General features: G+C 41.4%; 1 protein-coding gene across 5 annotated transcripts; it reads right to left on the reverse strand.

Moving 5' to 3' along the window:
• Positions 1–231: 231 nt before the first annotated feature.
• On the reverse strand, positions 232–21,023 carry LOC124642830 (transcriptional activator protein Pur-alpha). 5 transcript variants are annotated; one of them, XM_047181552.1, is made up of 9 exons: positions 20,873–21,023; positions 11,529–11,576; positions 8,943–9,055; positions 7,297–7,461; positions 6,308–6,486; positions 3,644–3,749; positions 3,091–3,213; positions 2,540–2,635; positions 232–2,059 (listed from the first exon to the last, which is right to left on the reverse strand). In XM_047181552.1, exons 1-9 carry the CDS (start codon positions 20,913–20,915, stop codon positions 2,024–2,026), a joined length of 909 nt encoding a protein of 302 aa, XP_047037508.1. In that variant the 5' UTR covers positions 20,916–21,023; the 3' UTR covers positions 232–2,023. The 5 variants fall into 5 exon arrangements, with proteins under 5 accessions (XP_047037508.1, XP_047037509.1, XP_047037511.1 ...); XM_047181553.1 differs by lacking the exon at positions 20,873–21,023 and adding an exon at positions 20,405–20,863; XM_047181555.1 differs by lacking the exon at positions 20,873–21,023 and adding an exon at positions 19,970–20,381.
• Between the last annotated feature and the right edge of the window lie 1,937 nt (positions 21,024–22,960).

Genomic DNA, 22,960 nt, shown 5'->3' on the forward strand with positions numbered 1-22,960 from the left:
GGCACATTCGGACTAAATGAAACCGTAACGCGCTGCAGCAGTGTGAAACAAACCTAAGTACGGCTGTGTGTGTGCCGCGCGGACTGACCGCCGCCTCGCGCGGACAGCCCGCGCGGCACACGTGCTCGCCGTGCACAGTATCAACCACTGAACACATATGAACCGATACATTTTACACACACATACAAACGATTAAAACAACTTTATATAAAAAAATGTCCACACACAAAATTATATCAGGCCATAGATACACAACGTACATTTTATTGCATTATTCACATTAGGAGATACATTGAAACGCCGACATACGCATGTAACTGGTTCCAGATGACAGTTACAACAACGAAATAACTCCAGTATTTGATACTGAATACGTACAATAGTGTTTACTCAATATAAAGCTGAGCGGATGTTGCGACCGCCTTGCGGTACGCCTAGAGCTACCAATAAAGGGTGAAACCTCCGGAGTGATGTAGTCATAATAAAAAATGATAATAAGGAAAAACAAAAAAAATGCATAAATACATTAATAAAGTAAGTTTAAAGGCACCGCCGACGCCTGGTGTAGTGCTGACTTATACTACTGCGTCCCGCGCACTCATATACATACATATATACACACGCACGCACACTCGCACAGGGTGCTTACATACCGCCGCGGCACCGCCACCCAGCGTCGCTACCCAGCCCGACGCCAACCGAGCGGCGCTAGTGCGGACACTCGCTGCCACTGTCAATATCACAGCTTCACGCAGCTCTCTCGCTCATTGTTCCACACCGTCTGACCGGCCGGCTGACTGCCGGGCCTCGGGCGACGCTCGGTGGGTCAGACCGACAGTATACTAAATAGCAGCGAGTGACCGAACCAGCCTAAAATGTAAATTTGCCAATGAATAATTTTGACACCAAAAATTTTGAACCGGAGCCAATAAATTCTTCAATTTAGAATCGAACGTTCGTAAAGCTAGCAAACAAGTAGGACGTGTCCGCGGCCGCGTCCGCCTCATACGTTACAACATTTTAAATCCGTCGGATCGTACGCCTATGAATATCACAGCAGTGCGTCATTAGCCTAATGATTCGAGTTCTACTACGAGCCCTGTAAACACCCGGTGCCGGATCCCCGCACACACCCGTGCTGTCGTCTCTCAGTGTCAACAGACAAAAACCACATCATTAAATAATCCATATTAAAAAAAAACACATACACCTACAAACTAGATAAGTGGGCAAATTTTAACTTTTTTTTTAGTTTTTATTTTATTTGAATATGACAAGCCAGGTTTTTCCGTTACCTAGTCAGCGAATAATACCAAACATACGACGTACTGATGTCTCCTGGCTGCTTAATATCATATAACTTAACAAAAATAATTATGACTTATATTCTGGAATTACAACTCCATCTCGTTATAGTGTATCAACATTCGTTCCACTTCATATTTTCGATATCATGTGCCGAAAACTATTTACACAAATTAGAAAAAAATAATCAAGTGATAATTTAAAAATAAAGCTCAAAGCCGTCTAAAATTAGTTTTTTTTTTCAGGGAAATAAAATAGTGCCGCCCTCTCGGAGGAGCGGTCGAGTAATAATTTAGATTAAAAGGCCACGAACGTTGTGTAGTGTGTGTTACGCGCGACGCGGCGACGTAACCTATCACCAATACAATGATCAACAAGAAATAAAATTGTCAAAGTGCAAACATCATTAGTACCATGTGAGAGCGGAGCGCAGGCGCGGAGCGGCCCGCGCCTCGTCGTAGCGCCAAATATATAACATACTACATAATAATCATATAAAATACTATATACACATAATAATAAAGCATCAGTTTTCATGGGACGTGGGACGTGCGGACAGCCCGGGGGCGGCTGTTATTATGATAGTGAGGGACCGCGGGCTGCCCGCGCGAGCCGGGGCCCGGCGGCCGGGGCCCGGCGGCCGGGGCGCAGCGCGCGGGCCCCGGCGCCCGGCGCCCCGCGGCCGGCGCGCTCAGTACCGCGCGCTGCCGCGCTCGCATCAAATCCGGTTCGGCGCGCTGCCCGTGAATGTGTCCTGCAACACCACAGCCCACCGTTACTGCACCATCCCGTAAAGCTCAATCAAGGCAACAGTATGGGACCCGGCTATGATTATCATAGAAGACTGAAGAATATTAAAAATTGCTTAAAAGATTACAGTGTGGTTGTTTCAAGGAGATGAGGGATGTAATTTGGGTGTAAATTAAAGCATTTCGTGAAGTGTGACAGTAAATGAGCGTTTGTTTCAAAGCCAAGTTCTTGTTGCCAGGCGTAGGTGTGATTATTAGCACACAGCGTTGAAGACCATGTCAGCAGCTTGTTAGTGAAAGAGAAGCGACTTATGCTTTTTAATATTAGGCAAAAGAAAGAGTAATTGAAAAGGAAGAGTAGCTGCAACCCAGCAATTGATAAATGTTATGTGAGTGAATTAAAAATTATAAATGAATTTATCTGTATGATGGTGTGATGGAGCTGTTGGAAGCGTGAGTGTGTGTGTGTGTGTGTGTGTACGTACTATGTTGGAGGAGAGCGGCGCGGACTGGTCGCCCCCCGCGCCGCCCGCGCCCGCCCCGCCCGCGTAGCCCGCCAAGCCCGCGCCGCTAGCCCCCGTCTGTGCCACCAAACACAACTCAGTGCGGCCCTTACATTACAGTGGGGATCACAATATACATAGACAAACATATCATATCAACATCAACCGACATCTGCTCAAATTATATAACGCCAGCTCGGTTTTGGATTCGAAGAAAAGAAAGATGAGCGGAGATGCCATAAGGCAGGGCAGGTCAGGCGCCATCTTGTAGGTCAACTAACATACGGTAGGCGACACCAAACAGATCAGTTACTATTTCCATGAAGCATTCGGATTCTTTGAGACATCTGTCAAAGATTGGTACAGATTGATTGATTTTGAAAAATATGGGCGGGATTCAAAGCGTCCCCCAAACATCCGCATTTTGGCGCTCTGTTTTCGTAGAAGATTTTGGATTATGACATCTCCGCTCGTCCTCTAAGTTCTCCATGGGTAAGGCATTGTCCAGTCGGGCCGGAGGCGTGTGTACGCACCTGGTGCGAGTCAGCGGGCTGGTGCGCGCGGCACATCTTGTCGCAGTAGTCCGCCAGGATGTCGCGGAACCGCGTCCAACACTTCTCCGGCACCGTGATCGCCGTGCGGAAGTTACTTTTCACCTGCAACCATCAGTCATCATCTTATTCACCTTCACCACTCTAACCTACCCATCGCAGTTCTTATGAATGATGGTAATTTATTACTAACTTCTTTTCTGCCTCCTGCTTGCTTTGGGGGAAAGTGAAAACTGGTTTATTTCTTACTTCTTTGAATTAAATTACTTTGTACGCTCAAAGAGTTTTTGTATTTGACGTTCAGATGAAATATGCAAATTTTAAAGTTCAAAAACGAAGAGCCCGTTCCCCAGTGGTGGTCGGGCCCGGGCTCTTCCTGCATAGTCGACACAAAAACTCGCTGAACGCGTCCTCTAGTGCAACAAGGAGAAGTCGAACACAAGACACACAGTGCTGACGGACACTGGCGCGGAGTACAGGCAGTGAGTGGTGAGGGTGGGGGGAGGCATGCGGGGCAGTAGCAGTGGACGGTCACCTCGCTGACTTTCATGTAGATGCCGCGGTTGTTCTGGCCGATGTCGAAGTAGAAGTTCTTGTTGTCGACGCGCAGGTGCCGGCCCTCGGGCAGCTCGCCCTTGAACCTGCAAGCACAGGCGCGTGAGTCGCGGCCAGTCGCACAGCACCTACTCGCGATCGCGCCCTCTAGTACTTTAAGCATAAAACTGAGTACAACAGAGTTTACGTCGGTACAACAACAATAATAAGTACGGCATCATTCCCCAATAATGAAATTCATACCATTCCGGTTCAAACCAAGCCTCAGCCGGATCATCGCTAACGGCGGCAGTGGCAAGAATCAGAAAAAGAAAAGTCCCCGTTAAAAACATAAATCTGACATCAACATTATACACAAGGGATGGGAACACTACACTTAACTAACATTCATTTGCTGTCAGGGGCAGGGGCCTCTGAGAGCTCCACTCTTGTGACCTATAACTATTTATAAAAACCTATCCAGTGATTGTTTAGTACTGTAGCCTCAGCATTGTTTGTTACGGCTTTCAGGCAGAGATTGTTGAAGCTTTCATTTTGTCATGGTGTCTATGAGCACGTCGAAGGCGCGCCGGTCATAGACAGTTTGCGATTGCACAGTGGACAAACAGCGCGTGATAACAGATTAAACAAACAAATGATAAGAATCAATAAGTTGAGCGAGCAGTTCCATTAATGATTCCTGTAATCAGTTCGATATCGCGCGCAACTGGGTCGCTGCTTTACGCGATTTAATCAAAACGTGCGATAACGCCTCGCGAACCTATCATCTTACTATGTGCGAAACATTCACATATACAGTTAAGAAACCATTAAGCTTGGAAGACAAAACTGAAAATAAATTCTTCCTTTAATCTTGAGCTAACGACAAAATAATGTTAACCCAACCAATGGCTTTTAAAGTAAGAACTTAATCGAACACAAGTCGATGTTACAGAAAATATAAAATTGACACAAGTACATTACGTAGGGTTACGTGAGGCTCTAGTAGGTCATGAAGAGTCTATTTATACGCCATCCCTTCATTATTCACATCAAGTATCTGTCCACTATACTGCAGTGCGATACGTGTCATGATTAAAAGCTAACATAAAAAAAATACCGAAACCATGTATTAACTTGACAATTTGGACAATGTAGAATGTATCATTCTACACAGCTTATACATAATGAAGAAAACTTAGCTCATTGCAGTATTATCCATTTCCATCAAACGTCTTCTTTAAAATTGATAGAAAGAGAGAAAAGACAAAGTAATCAATAAGTAAAATATGTTTATTTAGCGAATAGGTTTCTTGTGGCGGGTAACATTTAGGTCACAAGTAGGTGGTGCATAGTGTAAGGGAGATCGATGCCAATCGTGGCACTAACTCAATTATGTATAACTGTTTCAAGACCAGCCCTCGCAACCTTCACAACATGCACTGTTCTCATGTCTCATTTACATGCACAAACATTATTATTACATTTATTTCATTCAAATTAAGCTAACTTTGTAACTTCAGTACAAGTTACCATAGTTGCAGGACTCAAAAGTTCTAAAAAGGAAAGATTAGATAATTGAAACTATTTTTTCATACAAAGTTCGCACTAACAGAGGAACTAGTTGCAAAAAATATAAACAATATTCCGGATAAGATTACCGGCGACCTATATATTTAATCGTCGCAGGCGCGTATTTAATTTAGCGATTATACTGGTAAGCAGAAGTACTATTGAGGGCGACGACTTTTGCTCAAACACGTGTATGCCATACTAAATAATAGTAATAACAATATCAACTCAGTACCGTTATCGTTTTTTTTTTTGTAACGGATCGCTTATAGTTCTTCATTCATAATTATATACTCGAACCTTAAGTTAAAATGATATACTGACACAATGACTACAGAGCCCAGTGCTTCGAAGCTAGCTTGCGAATCATTTCAGAACATAGTAGAAGTACCTAGTTCACCTATGAATATGTCTGAATACTAGAATCTACCCAAATAAAACTATTTGTACGATTTGCAGTAACGTGCGACTGAGCTGCCTCGCAAACAGAGATGATCTCATCATTTGCTAGTTCACAATCTAGTTCCGTAAATTGTTTGTTTCTTATATCGAAGTTCATACTTCATCAGAAGTTCAATTCCCTCAGAATAACTGGAATTCTCTGAACTCAGACTTTCGCGACCTCGTAATAAGTAACATAAGCACATTTCGTTCCGTGATTACTAAAGTAGAATTACAGAAAGTTTTAATGGTAAACGCACACCAGACAATTTCAGTTGTTCTCGAGCTGTATGTAGTGACCACGGGGGAAGGAAAGATGAGCGGAGATGCCATAAGGCAGGTATGTCGAGGCGCCTTGTAAGAAGTAACTTAGGGAGGGCATAACCAAAGCGACCAGTTACTAGGCGTTCGGGATAATTGTCAAATCTAAACGAATCTGCCAAAAATTGGTCACGATTGTTTGGCGATTTGATTTTTAAAACAGGGGGTCCAAAGACTGAAGGAGCAAGTAACGTTCCTCGTCCCCCGAACACCTCCATTTTGAGGACGCTACTTTCTTAAAACATTTTGCGTTATGACATCTCCGCCATGCATTTAGTTCTCCATGTTACGGACACATATAAGCGTGTAGCACATGACGATGAGTACGTACCCTCCGTCATCAGTGCCGAAGTCGTCGAGCAGGTCGGTGAGCGCGTCGCGGAACTCGATCATGCCCTGCGCCGGCAGCGCCACCTGCGAGCGCGGGCCGCCGCGCGTGATGGTCTGCGACACGCGCAGGAAGCGCCCGCGCGAGTTCTCCTTCAGGTCCAGGTAGTAGCGCCGGTTGTCCTGCCGACACATACATCCTGCCACTACAAGCGCACACGACTTGCTTGTGATGGCTTTGCCATCAGCAGTTCCAAGAAGAGAATACCATCTAAAATCGAAACTACTATACTTGTGTAATAGAAAGAGTTTGTACTGTAGGAGGTAATCTCAAAAGTTACTTTCATATTTAAAAATCCTTGAATCTTTATTTACGATTACTAAGGAGGGTAAGGCCGTTTTCTAACTAGGCTTTTTTTCCATAAAGAGAATGAAGAAGCATTCAAATTACTAAAAATGCGGGTGATAATGTAAGACCAGTTTCATTTAAATTGTAAGTGGATGTATAGTTGCCCCTGACTTGGGCAGGCCTTCAGTCAGTCACGCTAGGCGCCCCAGGTAACCTATCCGGCACTAGATCGCGCTCACTTTCAACTGTATCGGGTTTCTTTTGACGCGATACTCTTACTGCTGCCACGCGAACTGTATTCATGTAATCTCTGGGACAATTGACGATGTTCCAAATACATTTTTCTCTTACTGTAAGCTATCTTATCCTCCAGTGGTCTGACCTCGCTACTAGTCATACTATGGTGATGAGCAACCAGTTTTTGTTATCACTTTTGTATGACTAACAGGTTACAGAAAAACCTGTGCCTGCGTCTGCTGGCGTCATCGCCTAGGCCTTTCCGGTCTAATACGAAACACCAAGTTAAACTAGTTTGGGAATATATGCAAAAAGACATCACACTTGGGACCACTGACTCGAAAGTTTGGAACAGATAAACAGTTGAACTGTGCCTCGCTCTGAATGCATGTACGTATGTATCTCACCTTAAGCATCATCTCGGACTTGAGCTTGCCGTCGTCGGGCACGTTGTCGGGGTTGGGCGGGCCCAGCGAGGAGTAGAAGTCGCTGAAGCTGGACAGGTGGTCGCGGAACTCCGCCGCCGTCGACATCGCCAGGAAGATCTGGCTGCGTCGCCCGTCCGCGCCGATCTGATACACAAACAATCATATGCTCTTGTATAGCCCGTGGTGACACGAGGACAAACGATCAAGTAGTAAAATGTATGTCTTCATATACACTTATACGTATGTACCTCGCCATGAACATGTAGTGTGTCTGAACTTTCATAAGAATAAAGTTCAGGCCTATTGGAAATTAAGGAAACGAAGCTGAAATGCTCCATAGTTACACATCTGTGATTGCACTATTACAAGTACCAAATCTGATTACAAACAAGTAAAATGAGAACAATACATGAAAAACGTCTTCTGTCTAATAAGCACAGAACTCATCTGGTTAATTTCAAATTAAAGAATGAATGTAAAAATGTTATTTAGATATTTTCTTTCCTCAGAGCGAAGTAATATTTTCTCCGCCATTGGGAAATTAGCAGCACAAATCAGGGATTCACTCGGACTTGAAAACTAACTCATTTGGAAAGATAACTTGTTCAAGACATTGTTTTCTTTTCCTTTATAAAGAATCCTTGGATTTCGTATTCGGAAAACGTCTTGAAGAATAATAATTCATTGAGGAAATTATTCCTGCAAAGGTCCTACTTACTGAGATCGTTTGAAGTGAGACTTTCCAAACTTCCGCGTAGCAACAGCCGTCATCAAACGTGCGTCGTGCGAAAATATCCCTGCTACATGTTTACCTTCTAATTGTTTTACTGACAAATATAATTGATCGCTGGTGTATAATCTTCAGTTATTTTTTGACTGAAACTATTACTAAAATTCGGTTGCTACTGTTTTTAAATTGATGGTCTATAAGCAAGTACTTTCTTCAGATGCCTAGAAATAAAAACTTTTGCTTTTCGAGTCCTGATAAACGTCTCCCTTTTATCAAGCAAGGACTTTGGTTTCTAGAGAAAAGAAAATTGAATTTCACGCCCAAAATAGATGTCTGTGTGGTCGTTTATCGCACTATCAGCATCAGCTGTAGCTATCTATTATGTAAAACGTTATCGTGTACATAAGCCGTTGCGCAACGTAAATAAATAGCTGTTACATTGCAAACATGAATCACTCACGGTTTTATTAAATTCCGAGGTGACGCCCAATAAATCACTACTAGATAAATCACAAATCTTTCAGAGATCGGAGCTATAAAATAAGTCTTTGCATGATAGGAAAGACTGTCATCCATGACAGGTTTACCACGTAATTCATTCATAGTTAAATGAACAGCTCACTTGGATTTTCAAACATAAACGCTTGAAGAAATAATTGCCTTAAGACAACTTTTTATAGCACAACTTTCATCGCGAACATTTTTGTTCAAGGAGTTCCAACTTAAGACGTAGTATTAAATTAATATTTCCATAGTCTTTTTAAAACCTGTTCAAATCTAATATTGTTTTTTTTTTTTTTCTAGACAGTAGAATACATGTGCAATCAGGCTGGGGTGCACAGTACAACAAGCATGCACGCATGCGACAATTGCAGCAGTGATGACGTACGCTCACCTCGGCCACTTTGATGAACCGTCCGCGCCGGTTCTGCTTCACGTCCAGGTAGAACCGCTTCGACTGGATCTGCAGCATCTTCGTCGCCAACTCCTGCTCCTGTGGCTGCTGACCTGCACGCAACCACACCAACGTCCATCATCAATAAACATTGTAACTGAATTATATTACCAAATGATACTACAACTAAAATATATTCGACGTTCGACATAGTTATCCTTTCTCTATTCCTGCACTAAATCAAGATTGTGCGTATACTATATCTTGATGAGAAAGTCTAGACTGTAGATAAAGGAGTAACTATGACGTCATACGCCATCTCCGTGTTCGCCTGCCAGACTACTCCAACCGATAAAATCATAATAACGAAACAGCGACGGAAAAATATCTTTATGACATTTTATAAGGAAAACTGAAAATATACTTGAATTAAACATTATGTCCCATAAGAAATTCTCCGAAACGAAGTTAATTTGTATCGCGCAACAGGAATTATATATTTCGTCGGAATACGATATAAGAACAATGATTGTATCACAGCTACATGTATTCTGTAATAATGACATGAAAGATTGAAAAATAGGTGTATGTGCGCAGACAGAGCAATCAATCGCGTAGTGGCGCGTCCTTTGTCAGTGGTGCAATATCCAGCGCACAGCTCAGCATACGACAAAGAAACAAGTGGAGGCGGCTCGCAGGGCGCATGACCGCCGCCCTGGGACCTCGCCGAGCACATGTCGGCCGCCGCAGCCAGCACGCCACCACGATACAAAGCAGGTCGCTACAAATCGACGTGTGATGGAGTCGGATGCACGCACCCCGGCCGGTGCACCGGGTGTCGACAACGCCCTTCATTTCGGCTAATTACTAACGACTAGCACCGAGTCTAGCTAGACAGACAGACGGTAATGGGATAGCTGAAGGGCGTGGCGCCACTTTCAATGACGTTGCGAACGATTTCACTTGTGCGCTGTTACTTATTTGCTTTTAATTCCTTAATTGCGAATTTTGTTTGTGCAATAATTGGATATTCGATAATTGGTCTAGGATGCAATAACCGAATTTGAGTCATTAGTATTAGACTGTTTGTATCGTCAAAAATAATTAGAAAAAGGGTCTAGGATGGTTGGACATGACACTAATGGTCTGAATCTATCAAGAACGGGATACATAAATCTCTCGCCATACTTAAGGACCAAACACATAATTTGCTATTTTACAAAGGAAACACCATACTGTTCACAGATAGCAATTACGTTTTATCACGGCTTGAATGATTGAATACGGAACTTTTTTGAGAAGTAGCTACCATTCATTTCAAGCGTATGAAAGGGACGTCTAAGTCAAAGGCCACATTTTTTCGAAAACACGTGCTCAAGTGAGACTGACTACATTCAGGTGACGGATGATGATCAATAAATAGTAGATTAATTAATCTGGAGTATTGCGAGTGCCCGCAGGCGACCGTCTGCCCTTCGGCAACCTTCGAAAATATATTAGTTATGGTTCATAGCAACCGGGTGATAAATGGAATTGCAGATAATATGCTGCATAGTCCTCGCCGGACAAAAGACAGCTGGTCCAGCCAGGAAGGATTCATATATAGGTAACGCCTAGTACTAGGCTAATTTTGATTCTACATTAGGTACCCTATGTCATAAAATCAATGACATTATATTTTAGAGATGGGCAAAAAATTTTTGCTAAGATAGCTTTTGCTTCACCCCAGTCTCAGTTATTTGGTAAAAAGAAGATTTAATGAAACCGAAATAAATAGAATTTCTCATTTAAAAAAGATAATTCTATTTCACTTAATAGTGCTTAGAACCTAATTCGTAAAAATGTCATTAAGCAATTTCCGGCGGAAACGTCCCTGTTCCTCACGGCCGAGTTGTAGCAGACGCCCCCTCCCCCCGCGCGACCTCAGCACCCCCGGGGCGCCCGCCGCACCCCCGCGCCCCGCGCCGTCTACAAGCTTCCTCATAAAAGATGCCCAGTAATTCTCACCAGAGTTCCGTCTTACATTATATTTTAACTCCTAAAGATTTCCTTAGAGAAAAGATAAAACAATGCCTAAATATCACGAGTCGGTTACGTTGTACTTTTGATGGCAAAATACACGCGTAACTACAGTCCATAAGTTCCTTGTACCTAATTAAATGTACCTTTTAAGTTCAATAAAAAGTCGCCGTAATGACTTATCAACCAAAAAGCTGTTTGATATGAAAATAGATCATTTAATTAGTGAACATCGGTTCCGGGACGACGTTCATTATTTTAAATCGGCCTGAAACTGTCAGCCTGTTATCATGAAAGATATTACGAGTGACAATATAGTAATCGTGCAGAAGGCTCACTCCTTACATATGAAAAAGGTAGCAAGAAGCCTGACATTTTCCGAAATTGGCTCACCTCTAGAATACGGTGTCTTTTAAAAAAATCGACATTATACTCTATTATGTACATTGTGCGTTCTCCAAGCACCCAAGACAAAGGAACTTGAAACAATCATTCCAGTCGGTCGCGCGATAGTAGGTGTGAGCCTTCTGCGTTATTTATTGCGCGGCTAAAGGTCATTGAACTTACCGGAGTCAAAATTATTCCCGCCAGCGTCCATACTTTGCCCATGATATTCTGCAACACATCGACAAAGGATCACACATTAATACAAATGACATAAAAACATGTAATGTTGCTATTTATATTTTCTTTATACAGTTAAATGAGGGCGTCATGAGGCGGCTTCAATTTAGGACAGATATTACAAGCAGGAACAAATACTCCACAAAGCCTTATCATGTTCAAGATTCTTGTGTGATTTCTGCGTAAGAACACTTGCACTGTTAACATTATCGTTTAGTGCAAGTGAGTGAGTGACAAAAGGCAGACGAGCTCGGAAGGTGCCGAGAGGCGTCTGGCGCGCCATGACGACACTGCTGCGTGCGTTACGCAAGACAATTGCCAAATGTGGTGTCAGGCCTGTCACCTCGGCCGCCGCCTCCACGACCTCCCCATACAATTACCATAGGGTCGAATAAATTAAACGCGAATATGTTTCCAACCTCTTTATTAGCGAACTTTACAACATTTTCAACAATACCATGTGAAGATGTGGGATCGTGTAGATATTGGGTGTGATGTCCTGTGAACTGGTATGCATGAAAAACTGCTAAAATGACTCGCATACATACATAGATACAAAGCAACCGCTAAGGCCTAAAAGCTGTGTACTTCTTTGACGTGAAACGGTATACAATGTTAATAGTTTCGCCATAAACAAACAGTGATATCACAGAACAAAGAATCGATCGCTTATCCAGAGACCAACAGACATTGTCTTTAATTTGAGGCGATAATTTACAACTTCTAAAGCATTAATCAGACATTGTATAAAAGAAGTTAATAAACGATTTATTTACTGTAAAATTGTACCTACATACATATATACAACTTGCTGCACCTTACATCCTGATATTTCGAATAAAATTCAGTTACATTCAGTTTGAGCGATATCTGGTGTGAGAATTTCGGGCGAATATCAGGAGGTCATGAAACTAGGACGAGGTATGTTCGCCTAATAAATTCGTAAGGCAATTACCTCGCTGCAGCTACCCGGGCACGCAACGCACACTGCATTTCATTACCGACGCTCCATTAGCTGATATAATAATTGCAGGTGCTGGCCGAAACATCCTCCGGAATGCAACGGTAACTTTGCATAGTAATGCGCCCCTCATGTGTGAACATCTACTTAATTACGATACTTGTTGGGTAATCCTTTACTGCTAGGCTTTGTGAGGCTAATGAACTGTAGCAACAAAACAAAATGTTTCTAGAGCATACCTACTTCAATGATATGCCTGAAGTTGCTTTCCTTGCATTGAAAGTCTGGTAATTGTTTTTTTATATCATACAAGTGTTCAGTATAAGACGTTTTCGTGTGGCTGTAACGCACCAATTGCTAGCCTTGTAGCTATCTGTCAAATTGACGGGAAAATTCGAGAAAACTACGAATTCTATTGCACGCGAGCATCAGAACATGATGGATTACAATTAGTCGCGCAGACTTATTATGAGAAGAATTCGCATGTATGTACTATATTGGATGTTATCCACAAATAATCCTTAGGAGCTTTTCATAAACTTACTACTAATTAGCATGTTGCAGGGAAAGAAAAGAGCGAAAGTAGCTGAAAACGAAACCACAATCAAGTGAAAACTTGTGTCTATCCTAATAGGATTTAGACAGATACCAATATGAGGGACTCACTCGTTAACAAAGGACGTAACTGCCGCAAGTAAACAAAAGAGGTATTTTCAGGAAAACATAGAAATAAAAGAGGTATTTTCATTAATTTGCGGCAAGTGCGAACGAGATGATCCTTTATCGAGATAAGGACAGCAATGGGAATGATGGATATAACTCATAAGACGACTGAATCAATTGTACCGTGCAATTGGAAATATATCAAGGACACATTTACAAAAAAAATATCCTTTCTGTATCGTACAGCATCGTCACACAAGAATTACAAACGGTACAAGTGTGGCTCAATCGCGCATAAATTATTTCAATTTATTTCGCCCTAAGCGAGTATGCAAATCAAAGTGCCACAATAATTTCTCAATACATGAGCAATTTCCCATGATGTAGGCGTAAATGACCTTTTATGATACCGAAAATATAGGAATTTTAGAACACACGCTTCACTAGTGATATTAAAGTCTATTTGTAGCACCTAGCTTACTTAAAATAACCAAGAATCTTCGACATTTCAATTAATACAATTTGTATATTATGTAAATTTAATTACAAATTGTAAGGGAACTATTGCCCAGTGCTAGAAATTACACAATCTAATGTCAACCTACACTTAAATTGCCTATCCTTATTGTACCTTTGTCTTGTTTAATTAGTTTCTATACGATTCTTGTAATTCTAATGATATGTTGTGTTTTCTCTACGAAACAACTTCTTCCCTCGGTTATCACAATAACCACATCATATGTAGTGACAGCAATCTAACTAGGTGTTTCTCTCACGTGAACGCTGACAAATGACAAATGGTCGCCCATACATCTACAATTCTACATACCTAGCGTATAAGGGATATGAAGGCGATAGATCCGATATCCGATAAGATTTCCTACTTCCCACAATTGCTGTCGGTAAGCAAATTTTGGCAATACTTATTATACAATAGAGGCCAGGCCCACTAACTGTGAGCTCATCGCGTGGACTCTCACTGTCAAATACGTCGAAGTAGGACATTCGCGACAACCCGCTACAACGACTGAAGAAATAACTATGTAAACCAGAGCACTGGCAATGTGTGCATCCTGGATATTGAGTTGAGAGTGCGTGGTGTACGCAAATCTATGGTATCGCCGAGTCACAGCCGAGTGGTCAGAGGTCGGTCGTGTAACGTTACGTACACACCGACACCGCGGCCGAGTTGGCCAACCCGCGCTCGACCGGCAAGTGCTAAATGTGCACTGATTAGCAACTCACATATCAATACGCCAAATTCACAGCTTGGGAACGGTCGGGAGCAACGATGCAAGTGCAACATGAACACAAACTTGAGTGAAACATGCGACGGTAACCTTGAGCAATGCAATGAAAACGATCAATGAAGACTGCGACTGCGTGCTGTACACTAACATAATATGCCGATGTAGGTGTTCCACCCGCTGACATTTCTTTCAAATCTAGCTCTTATCCATCATACAACCTAAAAAGATAGTTCTAACATGTGCTAGGCAACGCCAAGTTGGAACGAATTGTTGACCATTAAGCTCCAAACCAAGTGTAGAAAACCCTATGTATTACTCAAGACAATAACATGAGAGATTGCCAATCATTTTGTAATGCCATAAATAGCCTCACATCAAGTTATATAAGCAATCAATGCTTATTTTAAGTTATGGCATCGTAAACTATCCAACGAGTTGCTAATCGTAAACTCATATTATTTTTGTGAACGTGGTGATGAAATGTATTCTTTGGTCAGCCTTGTTTTCTTTACTACCAAAAATAAAAAACGTAACCAAAGTTTCCAACAACCCAAATACAAGAGGATGATCTGCAGCAGTCACTTCTCTTGTTATTCACACGTTTTCCATGTAGTGTGCGCATCGCGTGTAGTGTCGCGCAAACTGGACAGACTACTATAAACCGCTTTTCTGTTCGCGTGCTGGATTAAGCAGTTTACGAGCTCGTTGTCTCGTAAAACTTTACAAATTATAAAACTGCACGGATCATCCTGACAGCATATTTAACGTGTGTTCGTCCAACTAATCTGTTGAGCTATAGTTTATTACTCAGACAGAATATTATAATTCGTCTACATAAAGGTATTTATTTGGGCCTGACATAACATTAAGTATACCATTAAGGTGAAGACTAGTCAGCTCAAACCCGCTCAGACACTGAAACCCCTCTTAATCCCTCTCCGAGCATGATGTATTCAACAAAAATCATTTGATCCAAAATTATGACGCCATGTAAAATTCTAAGTCTGTCATAGACATCTTTTGTCAAATTCGTGACGTGGATCTTGCACATGAGGTCCTTCCTGCCTGTTCGGTTAGCACAAGGAAGCGACTTTATCACTTCGCATCGTCCCACATACTCGCGTGATATGACGGCTAAACTTAGATCTTTATAAAAATTGAGAAGCCAAATCTAGGCCATCGTCGTCGTAAAACTGAGAGTGAACGTCGCGATAGCATTAATGCTAAATTAGCTTTTTATGTTGAATTCGTATCCTTTATTGTTAATATAGGAGTGGCATTAATACGGGCGACTCATTCAGGTGGCGCATATTAATAACCCCCTTACGTAGGCACCGCCATGTTCACACCAGGCGTCATTTCTTCACACATTTTTTGCCAGTCTACTTGTAAAGCGTTGCGCATGACCTGAATAATAGCGAACAGCGGCGTAGTGCTCCGGCGCGTCACAAACGTACGCTCACTATAAAAACCTATCAATTCACCAGACAATTAATTGCCAACTCGTAAATGCCGTAATAAAAAGATAACTTCAATTTTTAAAGTCGGTTAAACAATTCGAGAGGCGTCGTGGGGCCCGATCTAGGGTGTCTATCACAAACTTAAACAGCCAATAAGGTGTGCTAAGAGACACTTGAAGTAGTTATGTAAGTAGTTCAAGGCGGGTCATTGGCAGCAGACGATATTGTTGCAGACATGAGCCAGACGGACAAAAAAGTGAAACCTGTGTTTTTCATTAAAAAAGGGAACAAATATAATGACCACCATAAAATGCTTTGATACCCTTAGTTTTGCAACCAGAAAAATCTACTGAACACCAGAAAAATAAAGTCTAAAAATGTAATAGTACCAGCTATTTTAGTCACGACTTCACTTTAAATTGTATTCGACCACCAAATTTAGTAAATGATCACCAACTCTTGACGACCAAATTAATGTATTATTTTTGCCTAAATAAGTCACTGTGATTGCCATAAAATGTAGGCTTATTATCAAATAAAGTATTATGATGCCATATTAAGTTATGTGTCCGGCTTGCAATGCATGCGTGAGTGTCAGTATGACGAGTGACAGGGGAAAATGGAAGAAAATGACATATTGCGCCGACCCCAAGTAAAATTGGGAACAGGGCAGGAGAAAGAAGAAGAAGAATGTGTTTCTCAATACACTCCCTCGAAAACACACTCTTATCGCACTGTTTAGAGGCATGCAATAGACAATTTTCCACCCTAGTGCAGGAAAAGGGTCCCCATAATGTAATTACATTTATTGTATCAGGCCGAACTTATTTTTTTGGAGTCAGTTTACTTAAACAGGATAGCAAGATGTAAAAACTTTGATTATCATTTTATATTAAAACGCTGGTATAATTTTGATGATCATTCACTACTTTTGGTGATCATTTACTACTTTTGGGATAACAATGATTTATTTGGACTCATTTTGCTTAAATAGGATAGCAGAATGTAAAAACTTTGGTTATCATTTTACTTTAAAATGGTGGTTTAATTTTGGTGATCATTTACTATTTTTGGCTTGCGCATGATTTATTTTGGAGTAATTTCACTTAAATGGGATAGCAAAGTGTTAAAACTTTGGTTATCATTTTACATTAAAATGCGAGTTTCATTTTGGTGATCATTTACTATTTTTGTCTGCTATTTGTTACTATTTCTGGTGATCAGTTAAACATAAGCCATTAAAAAAACCTCAGCCGCAGCATGCTTGGTAATGAATGAAGAAACGAAACGACAGTCACGTTATGAGCCACAACTATGAAACGTTCACTTGAAATTCATCTAATTGTTGTACGGTCGTTTACTCAAATAATTAATTTCGCGCTATTTCGTTACGATTCTTATTTGAGAGCGATTGCAACATTGACAGATTACAAATTGTCTGTCTGGAAGTTATGCCTCTTTTTCAAATGATTAAGTTGATTGAGAGGCGGCTGACGTCATCGCATGTAGCGTATTTTGGCAGCCTCCAGCGAGACCCTAGAGATTGAGCGGCGCTCGGGCATCATGCGCCATTCAAACATCGTTATCTACGTTATTTTGAAATAATACATTCTAAATTCGATGTACGTCGCCTAGCTCTACAGCGGCAGCGGCTCGGTCATTACATAAAACTTGGTTCGGCCTAATAGATTTCACCTTAGCGACGTGACGAGAGGTCCAATCTCGTGGCCCAAGTGAATATGATGCCCTTGACTACATCCACTTGTACTATCAAACTACGCTTTTGTTACAGCTACCCCCAAATGTATTGCGCGACTGAGTATTAATGTTTGCTCTATCTTTTGTTGTTAATACGCTAAACCGGACCGACTCAAATGACGGGGTCACCTGAAACCCGGAAAACAAAGACGAATGTTAATATTGAGGAGGACCTTGCGCTTTCGTCAATATTAACTTGAAGATGAGGAAAATAATTTCCTAAATGTTTTCAATTACATAATTTGTTTTAGTAGCAAAAAGTTAAGATCTCGCATAAGGCATTCTGCTAATTTAACTGCTGCTAAAACAATAAATATTAATACATATATGAATTTGCATACTAGCATTAAATTGTTCATTACGTAATTAGTTCCAGTAATTCTTAATTTCATTTCAGTTTCATTCTTTTTTTTTTAAGGTGCTACAAAGATCTTGAACTGCTGCTTGGTTCTGGCTTAGTGCACACTGTCATTTGATGTTAAATAAACTTCTGAACTTGTTGAGTTGCAAAATTTTAATACACATGACACTCTTTGTATATGATTGCATCTGTGTGTCTCCATGTTGATATATATCTTTGTATATACTGTATTAATTGGTTTCATGGATGCAACGATATATAAACATACCATATTTTAACTGATTAATAAATACTTGATAAAAACATTTTGATTGCCAAATATATTTGTGTACACTGGACAACTTATTGCTTAAGATTAATCAGTGCAACAAATGTTTAAATGACTGTCTGTAACTTCATGTTACAATGTGCAAGGGATATTATTGTAGAAACCATATCTAGATCCAGTTCATGTCAAAAAGAAATTGAAAGGATGCCAATTTGCAATGTAAACTTACAGAGCTATTTGTTAAATATAGATTTCTAACATGCCTTACAATTTTATATTACTTTGACAAATTCACTACTGGTTTTAGTCTTATAGATTAATGAATGCAGCAAATAGAAGCAATATTGCTACAGAGTCAACTCCATTTAATCATTCAACCATTCCTGGATCATTGATGAAACAAATTGTAAATATGAATGTGATTGTTCTCATAGAAGATCAGCCAGCTGCGTAGGACATATCATAATGCACAAGTCTTCTAAGCAGACCCAGCTGCAATCTCAAGTCTAATTGGTCTACAACCAAAGATAAATCGAGCACAGCATTACATCGCCTTTACATACCCTGCAAAGCATGGGTGTATCACAACTATTCACAACCAACTTCCATAAAACAGGCTGTTTTGTGGAAATGTCTGAATTTAATGCCACAGATTGATTATGGAACATAGTGGGAATTGGACCCGAGACCTCATTCTTAGTGGTCAATCGAATATTAATGCATGTAATGGATGACCTCCAAAAGCCAGGAAGTCACGCATCAGGTAAAAATATAGGCTTTAAAACATTTTATTTTATAGCCACTAGTTATGTTCTATATACAAATATTACACCTGAATTGTACTGAAGGTTGCATTCAATGCATTTATGCAGTTTATTGCTGCATGAATGCACTCATGTATGAATCCGTTAAGTTTCCTCTGCATGCACCCGTTGTCAGGTGATTTTCACTGCAAACTTAAAAAAAATTCAACATGCAATCATTGTAATGCAATTCAGAATGCAAAATAAATTTTAGTTTTCCATAATGATGAATGGATTACCAACAATGCTGTTTTTGAATTTAAAGAGTACTTTAGATATTTTGAATGCAGTGAAGCTGGTAAGCAGCTTGCTGTCATCGGCTGTAAGTACTGCTAGGATTGGACTGAAGACCACTAACTATACTGGTTGCCACAATGTTCACTATGTCGCAGTACACAAAGAGAGCATCCGTGAGGAGCCGCAGCTATGTCACATTGTCAATGAACTGGACAAAGCCAATTACTTGAAAACCACATACAAAGATATAGCTTACACTACAGCTGTAATGTGATTCACATTGACAATTTGTATAATATGGAGTTGCACAAACAATGGTTACAAAACAAGATTTCAACAAAAGTAATATAATATGAACATGTTCTATGGACAATGAATTACTGGAATAGCTTGCAGGGGCTTCATACACATTGTGCTAGCTCGGCACTATTACATATTGAGATTTTCTTTCTAAAGAAGCAAAATATCATGCATGCTAAGTAATATATGTTTGGATTATTTGAATTTGAATGTTTATAATGATTGAATCCATGTATCCTGATGATGTAGTACTTAAGCAATGAACTAGATCCATGGATGATAATGCTCAGTGGGGGACTGTTGCAGCATCACTTACAACACACCTCACAGCTACTGTTGACAACACTTCACCACTCTCTCATGTTCTTGATGCAGTATACATGACAATTTCAGCAGATCACACACTTAATCAATACCAATCTTGCAGAAAATGATGAACTGAAGCATTCTCCTTTGTTCACAAGCTCAGTTCCAGCAGGTGTAAACTCAAGTCTTTGTTCTTGTATGGTGGCTGTCTGCAGGCAGCCACTGGGCACAGGACACACTTTCACTATTGCACAAGGGATGACGGGCGCTTCGCGGGCGGCGCACTCCTCACCAGCGCGGTACGTCCTCGGCGAGAACAAAGAACTTGCCGTCCGAGATGTGCTAGCGCCGCGTCTGCCGATGCCGGCTCAATCACACCGATTCTAATAAGATTAGCGAGGTCAGTGGGTAAGTATGGAGAGGCGAGGGCCAGGGGAGGCGCGGCCACTGACCTGCCATGGTGGCGCGGCGCTCAGCTGATGACGGGCGAGACACACGAAGCGCGGCGCGACGAGGCGCGGAGCGGCGCGGCGACGTGCGGCGCCCGACACCAGCCCGCCTCCGCCGAGCCCGGAGCGTCTCGGCCTCCTCGGCCGCCGACACCGGCCCGCCCGACGACGAGAGGTCGCAGACAAAAAAATCGATAGGTCGTCAACCTCCGCCGGCGGTCGGCCGGAGCCGGTCCCGGGCGGGCCGTCGCGCTGCCACCCGCTAGCTGAGGGACCGTCCCGCGCGAAGATCCCTCCGAAGCCTCAGCGTCCGAGATATAACAGACCCAAATTCGCCATTTTGAAACGGGAACAATGAGATATTTACTTTTGAACGTTAGGATGGTCGAGGACGACGTCAGTGACGGTTAACGGACGCGGCGCGAAACGCGAGATCTTCGAGACGCTACACCGCTGTAAATAAATACGTACTCTGACTAGAAATCCCTTCGTCACCGCTGCCAATATCCGACATCGCAATCCACACCGAAATCTACAGGCGATCCACCGATCTTTTCGGAGACTCTCGGACAGCACAAATAGTCTATGGTTTCGAAGCCATCAAAATTAGGTTCTTTATGGTGTCGACTACGGCAACACTATCTGAAATATTTATTATTTTAGTTTCTTTGAATGTTTGCTATTGCACAAAACTATGAATGTATTGCTTGAACCTTTTTGATGTTTTAAATCTATTGAATGTTGAATTATCCAGTTTACCGAGTGGTTTATTTACCATCGTAAAATCTCGACATTGTAAACACCCAATAGCGTTTTTTGACGCAACGTCTCGCACTCTACATTTTACTCTATGGTTTTGACGTCCTTTGTCAGAAGCGCTACCAAGTGAAACTCGTTAAGTTTTCGTTTCCAATCCTAAATCGACTTTTAATTTTCGGGACCCAAAGGTAATTTCATTATTATTGCGGCCGTTAGTTTCATTTCACCGACATTTCTATTTTGCCTAAGTGATATTAACGTTGTAAAGCTTTGAGTAGGAACAACCACCTTGGCAGGAATTATTACACACTTGCATATTTGAAAAGTTGTTAATTTTTCAAATATGCATTTGTGTTACCCAAAATAATAATGGGGCCACATTCCCATTCAATATATTAAACAAAGTCGTGGTGGCCTAGTGGGCAAAGAACCAACCTCTCGAGTATGAGGGCGCGGGTTCGATTCCAGGTCAGGCAAGTACCAATGCAACTTTTCTAAGTTTGTATGTACTTTCTAAGTATATCTTAGACACCAATGACTGTGTTTCGGATGGCACGTTAAACTCTAGGTCCCGGCTGTCATTGAACATCCTTGACAGTCGTTACGGGTAGTCAGAAGCCAGTAAGTCTGACACCAGTCTAACTAAGGGGTATCTGGTTGCCCGGGTAACTGGGTTGAGGAGGTCAGATAGGCAGTCGCTTCTTGTAAAGCACTGGTGCTCAGCTGAATCCGGTGAGACTGGAAGCCGACCCCAACATAGTTGGGAAAAGGCTCGGAGGATGATTCCCATTCAATATATTACAAATTAAATATATCATCAACATATTCATAAAAATAAAAAATTAACCTCAACTGATTGTTTTTGTATTTATTTTGATTTTCAAGCATATTTTACTATTTTTCATAAACGTCATAGTATCAAGATTGTTTACTTGCCTTTGCCCATTCAACGCCAGCAGGTCAATCTACCCCATCTATATTTTTTTTCAGTAGATTTTCAACCTCTTCTAAAGATAGTGGAAACTGGAAGGTTAATGTTCGATTTGACAGATTTGGGTAGGTTAACCTCATGTTAACCTGCTGCGTACAGACGTACCTGCAGGGTTTCAATTCTGCGCAGCGGCTTCAAATTCTGACTGACCTCAAAAAGTTTCGCGATAAAGTAACTTACTTATCAGGGGCGGATAGTTTTGAACACTCGTTGCGACTGTCTCATAGGTCCTTAGGTGGTAAGTACCCATGTAGGGAGTAATAGAGGTATGTAGGTAGGGCGAAATATGGAGGAATACATAGGGGAAGTTGGAACATAAGGAAAACATATGAGGAGTACATCAGAGACGACATCCGAGGAAGGACGCCAGTCCGATTGCAGCATGCAACTAACATTTTTCTGTACGAAGAGTAGAAAAGGGAGAGTACGGGGGAGTACTTAGATATAGGCAATAGGAGGATCATCAATCTACCTCAAATTCTCCACAGACCCTGAAAGAACTGTGACGTGGTGTGACTGTTATAGGTGAATAATTAGGGTAGTGGGCATGCTTATGGTTCCTTCCTAGATGGCATGTCCAGTGTGTTAATAAATAAAATATGAAATAATGTTGCGATTGCTTGAACTTGCTAATCTCGGGAACTATTTACTAGCCGATTTGAAAAGAATTTTAGAATCATATACCTAGGTAGGTAATCTCATGAATGAAACGTGACACACTTACGCACGGTGAATCTTTCTAGTCTAGTATAATCACAGAACTGACAGATACGTTACAGTCGAAGAGTCCCTCTACTAGCACTGGCTGC

The sequence above is a fragment of the Helicoverpa zea genome, chromosome 25, assembly GCF_022581195.2.
Source record: "Helicoverpa zea isolate HzStark_Cry1AcR chromosome 25, ilHelZeax1.1, whole genome shotgun sequence".
In the NCBI taxonomy this organism is placed as follows: Eukaryota; Metazoa; Arthropoda; class Insecta; order Lepidoptera; family Noctuidae; genus Helicoverpa; species Helicoverpa zea.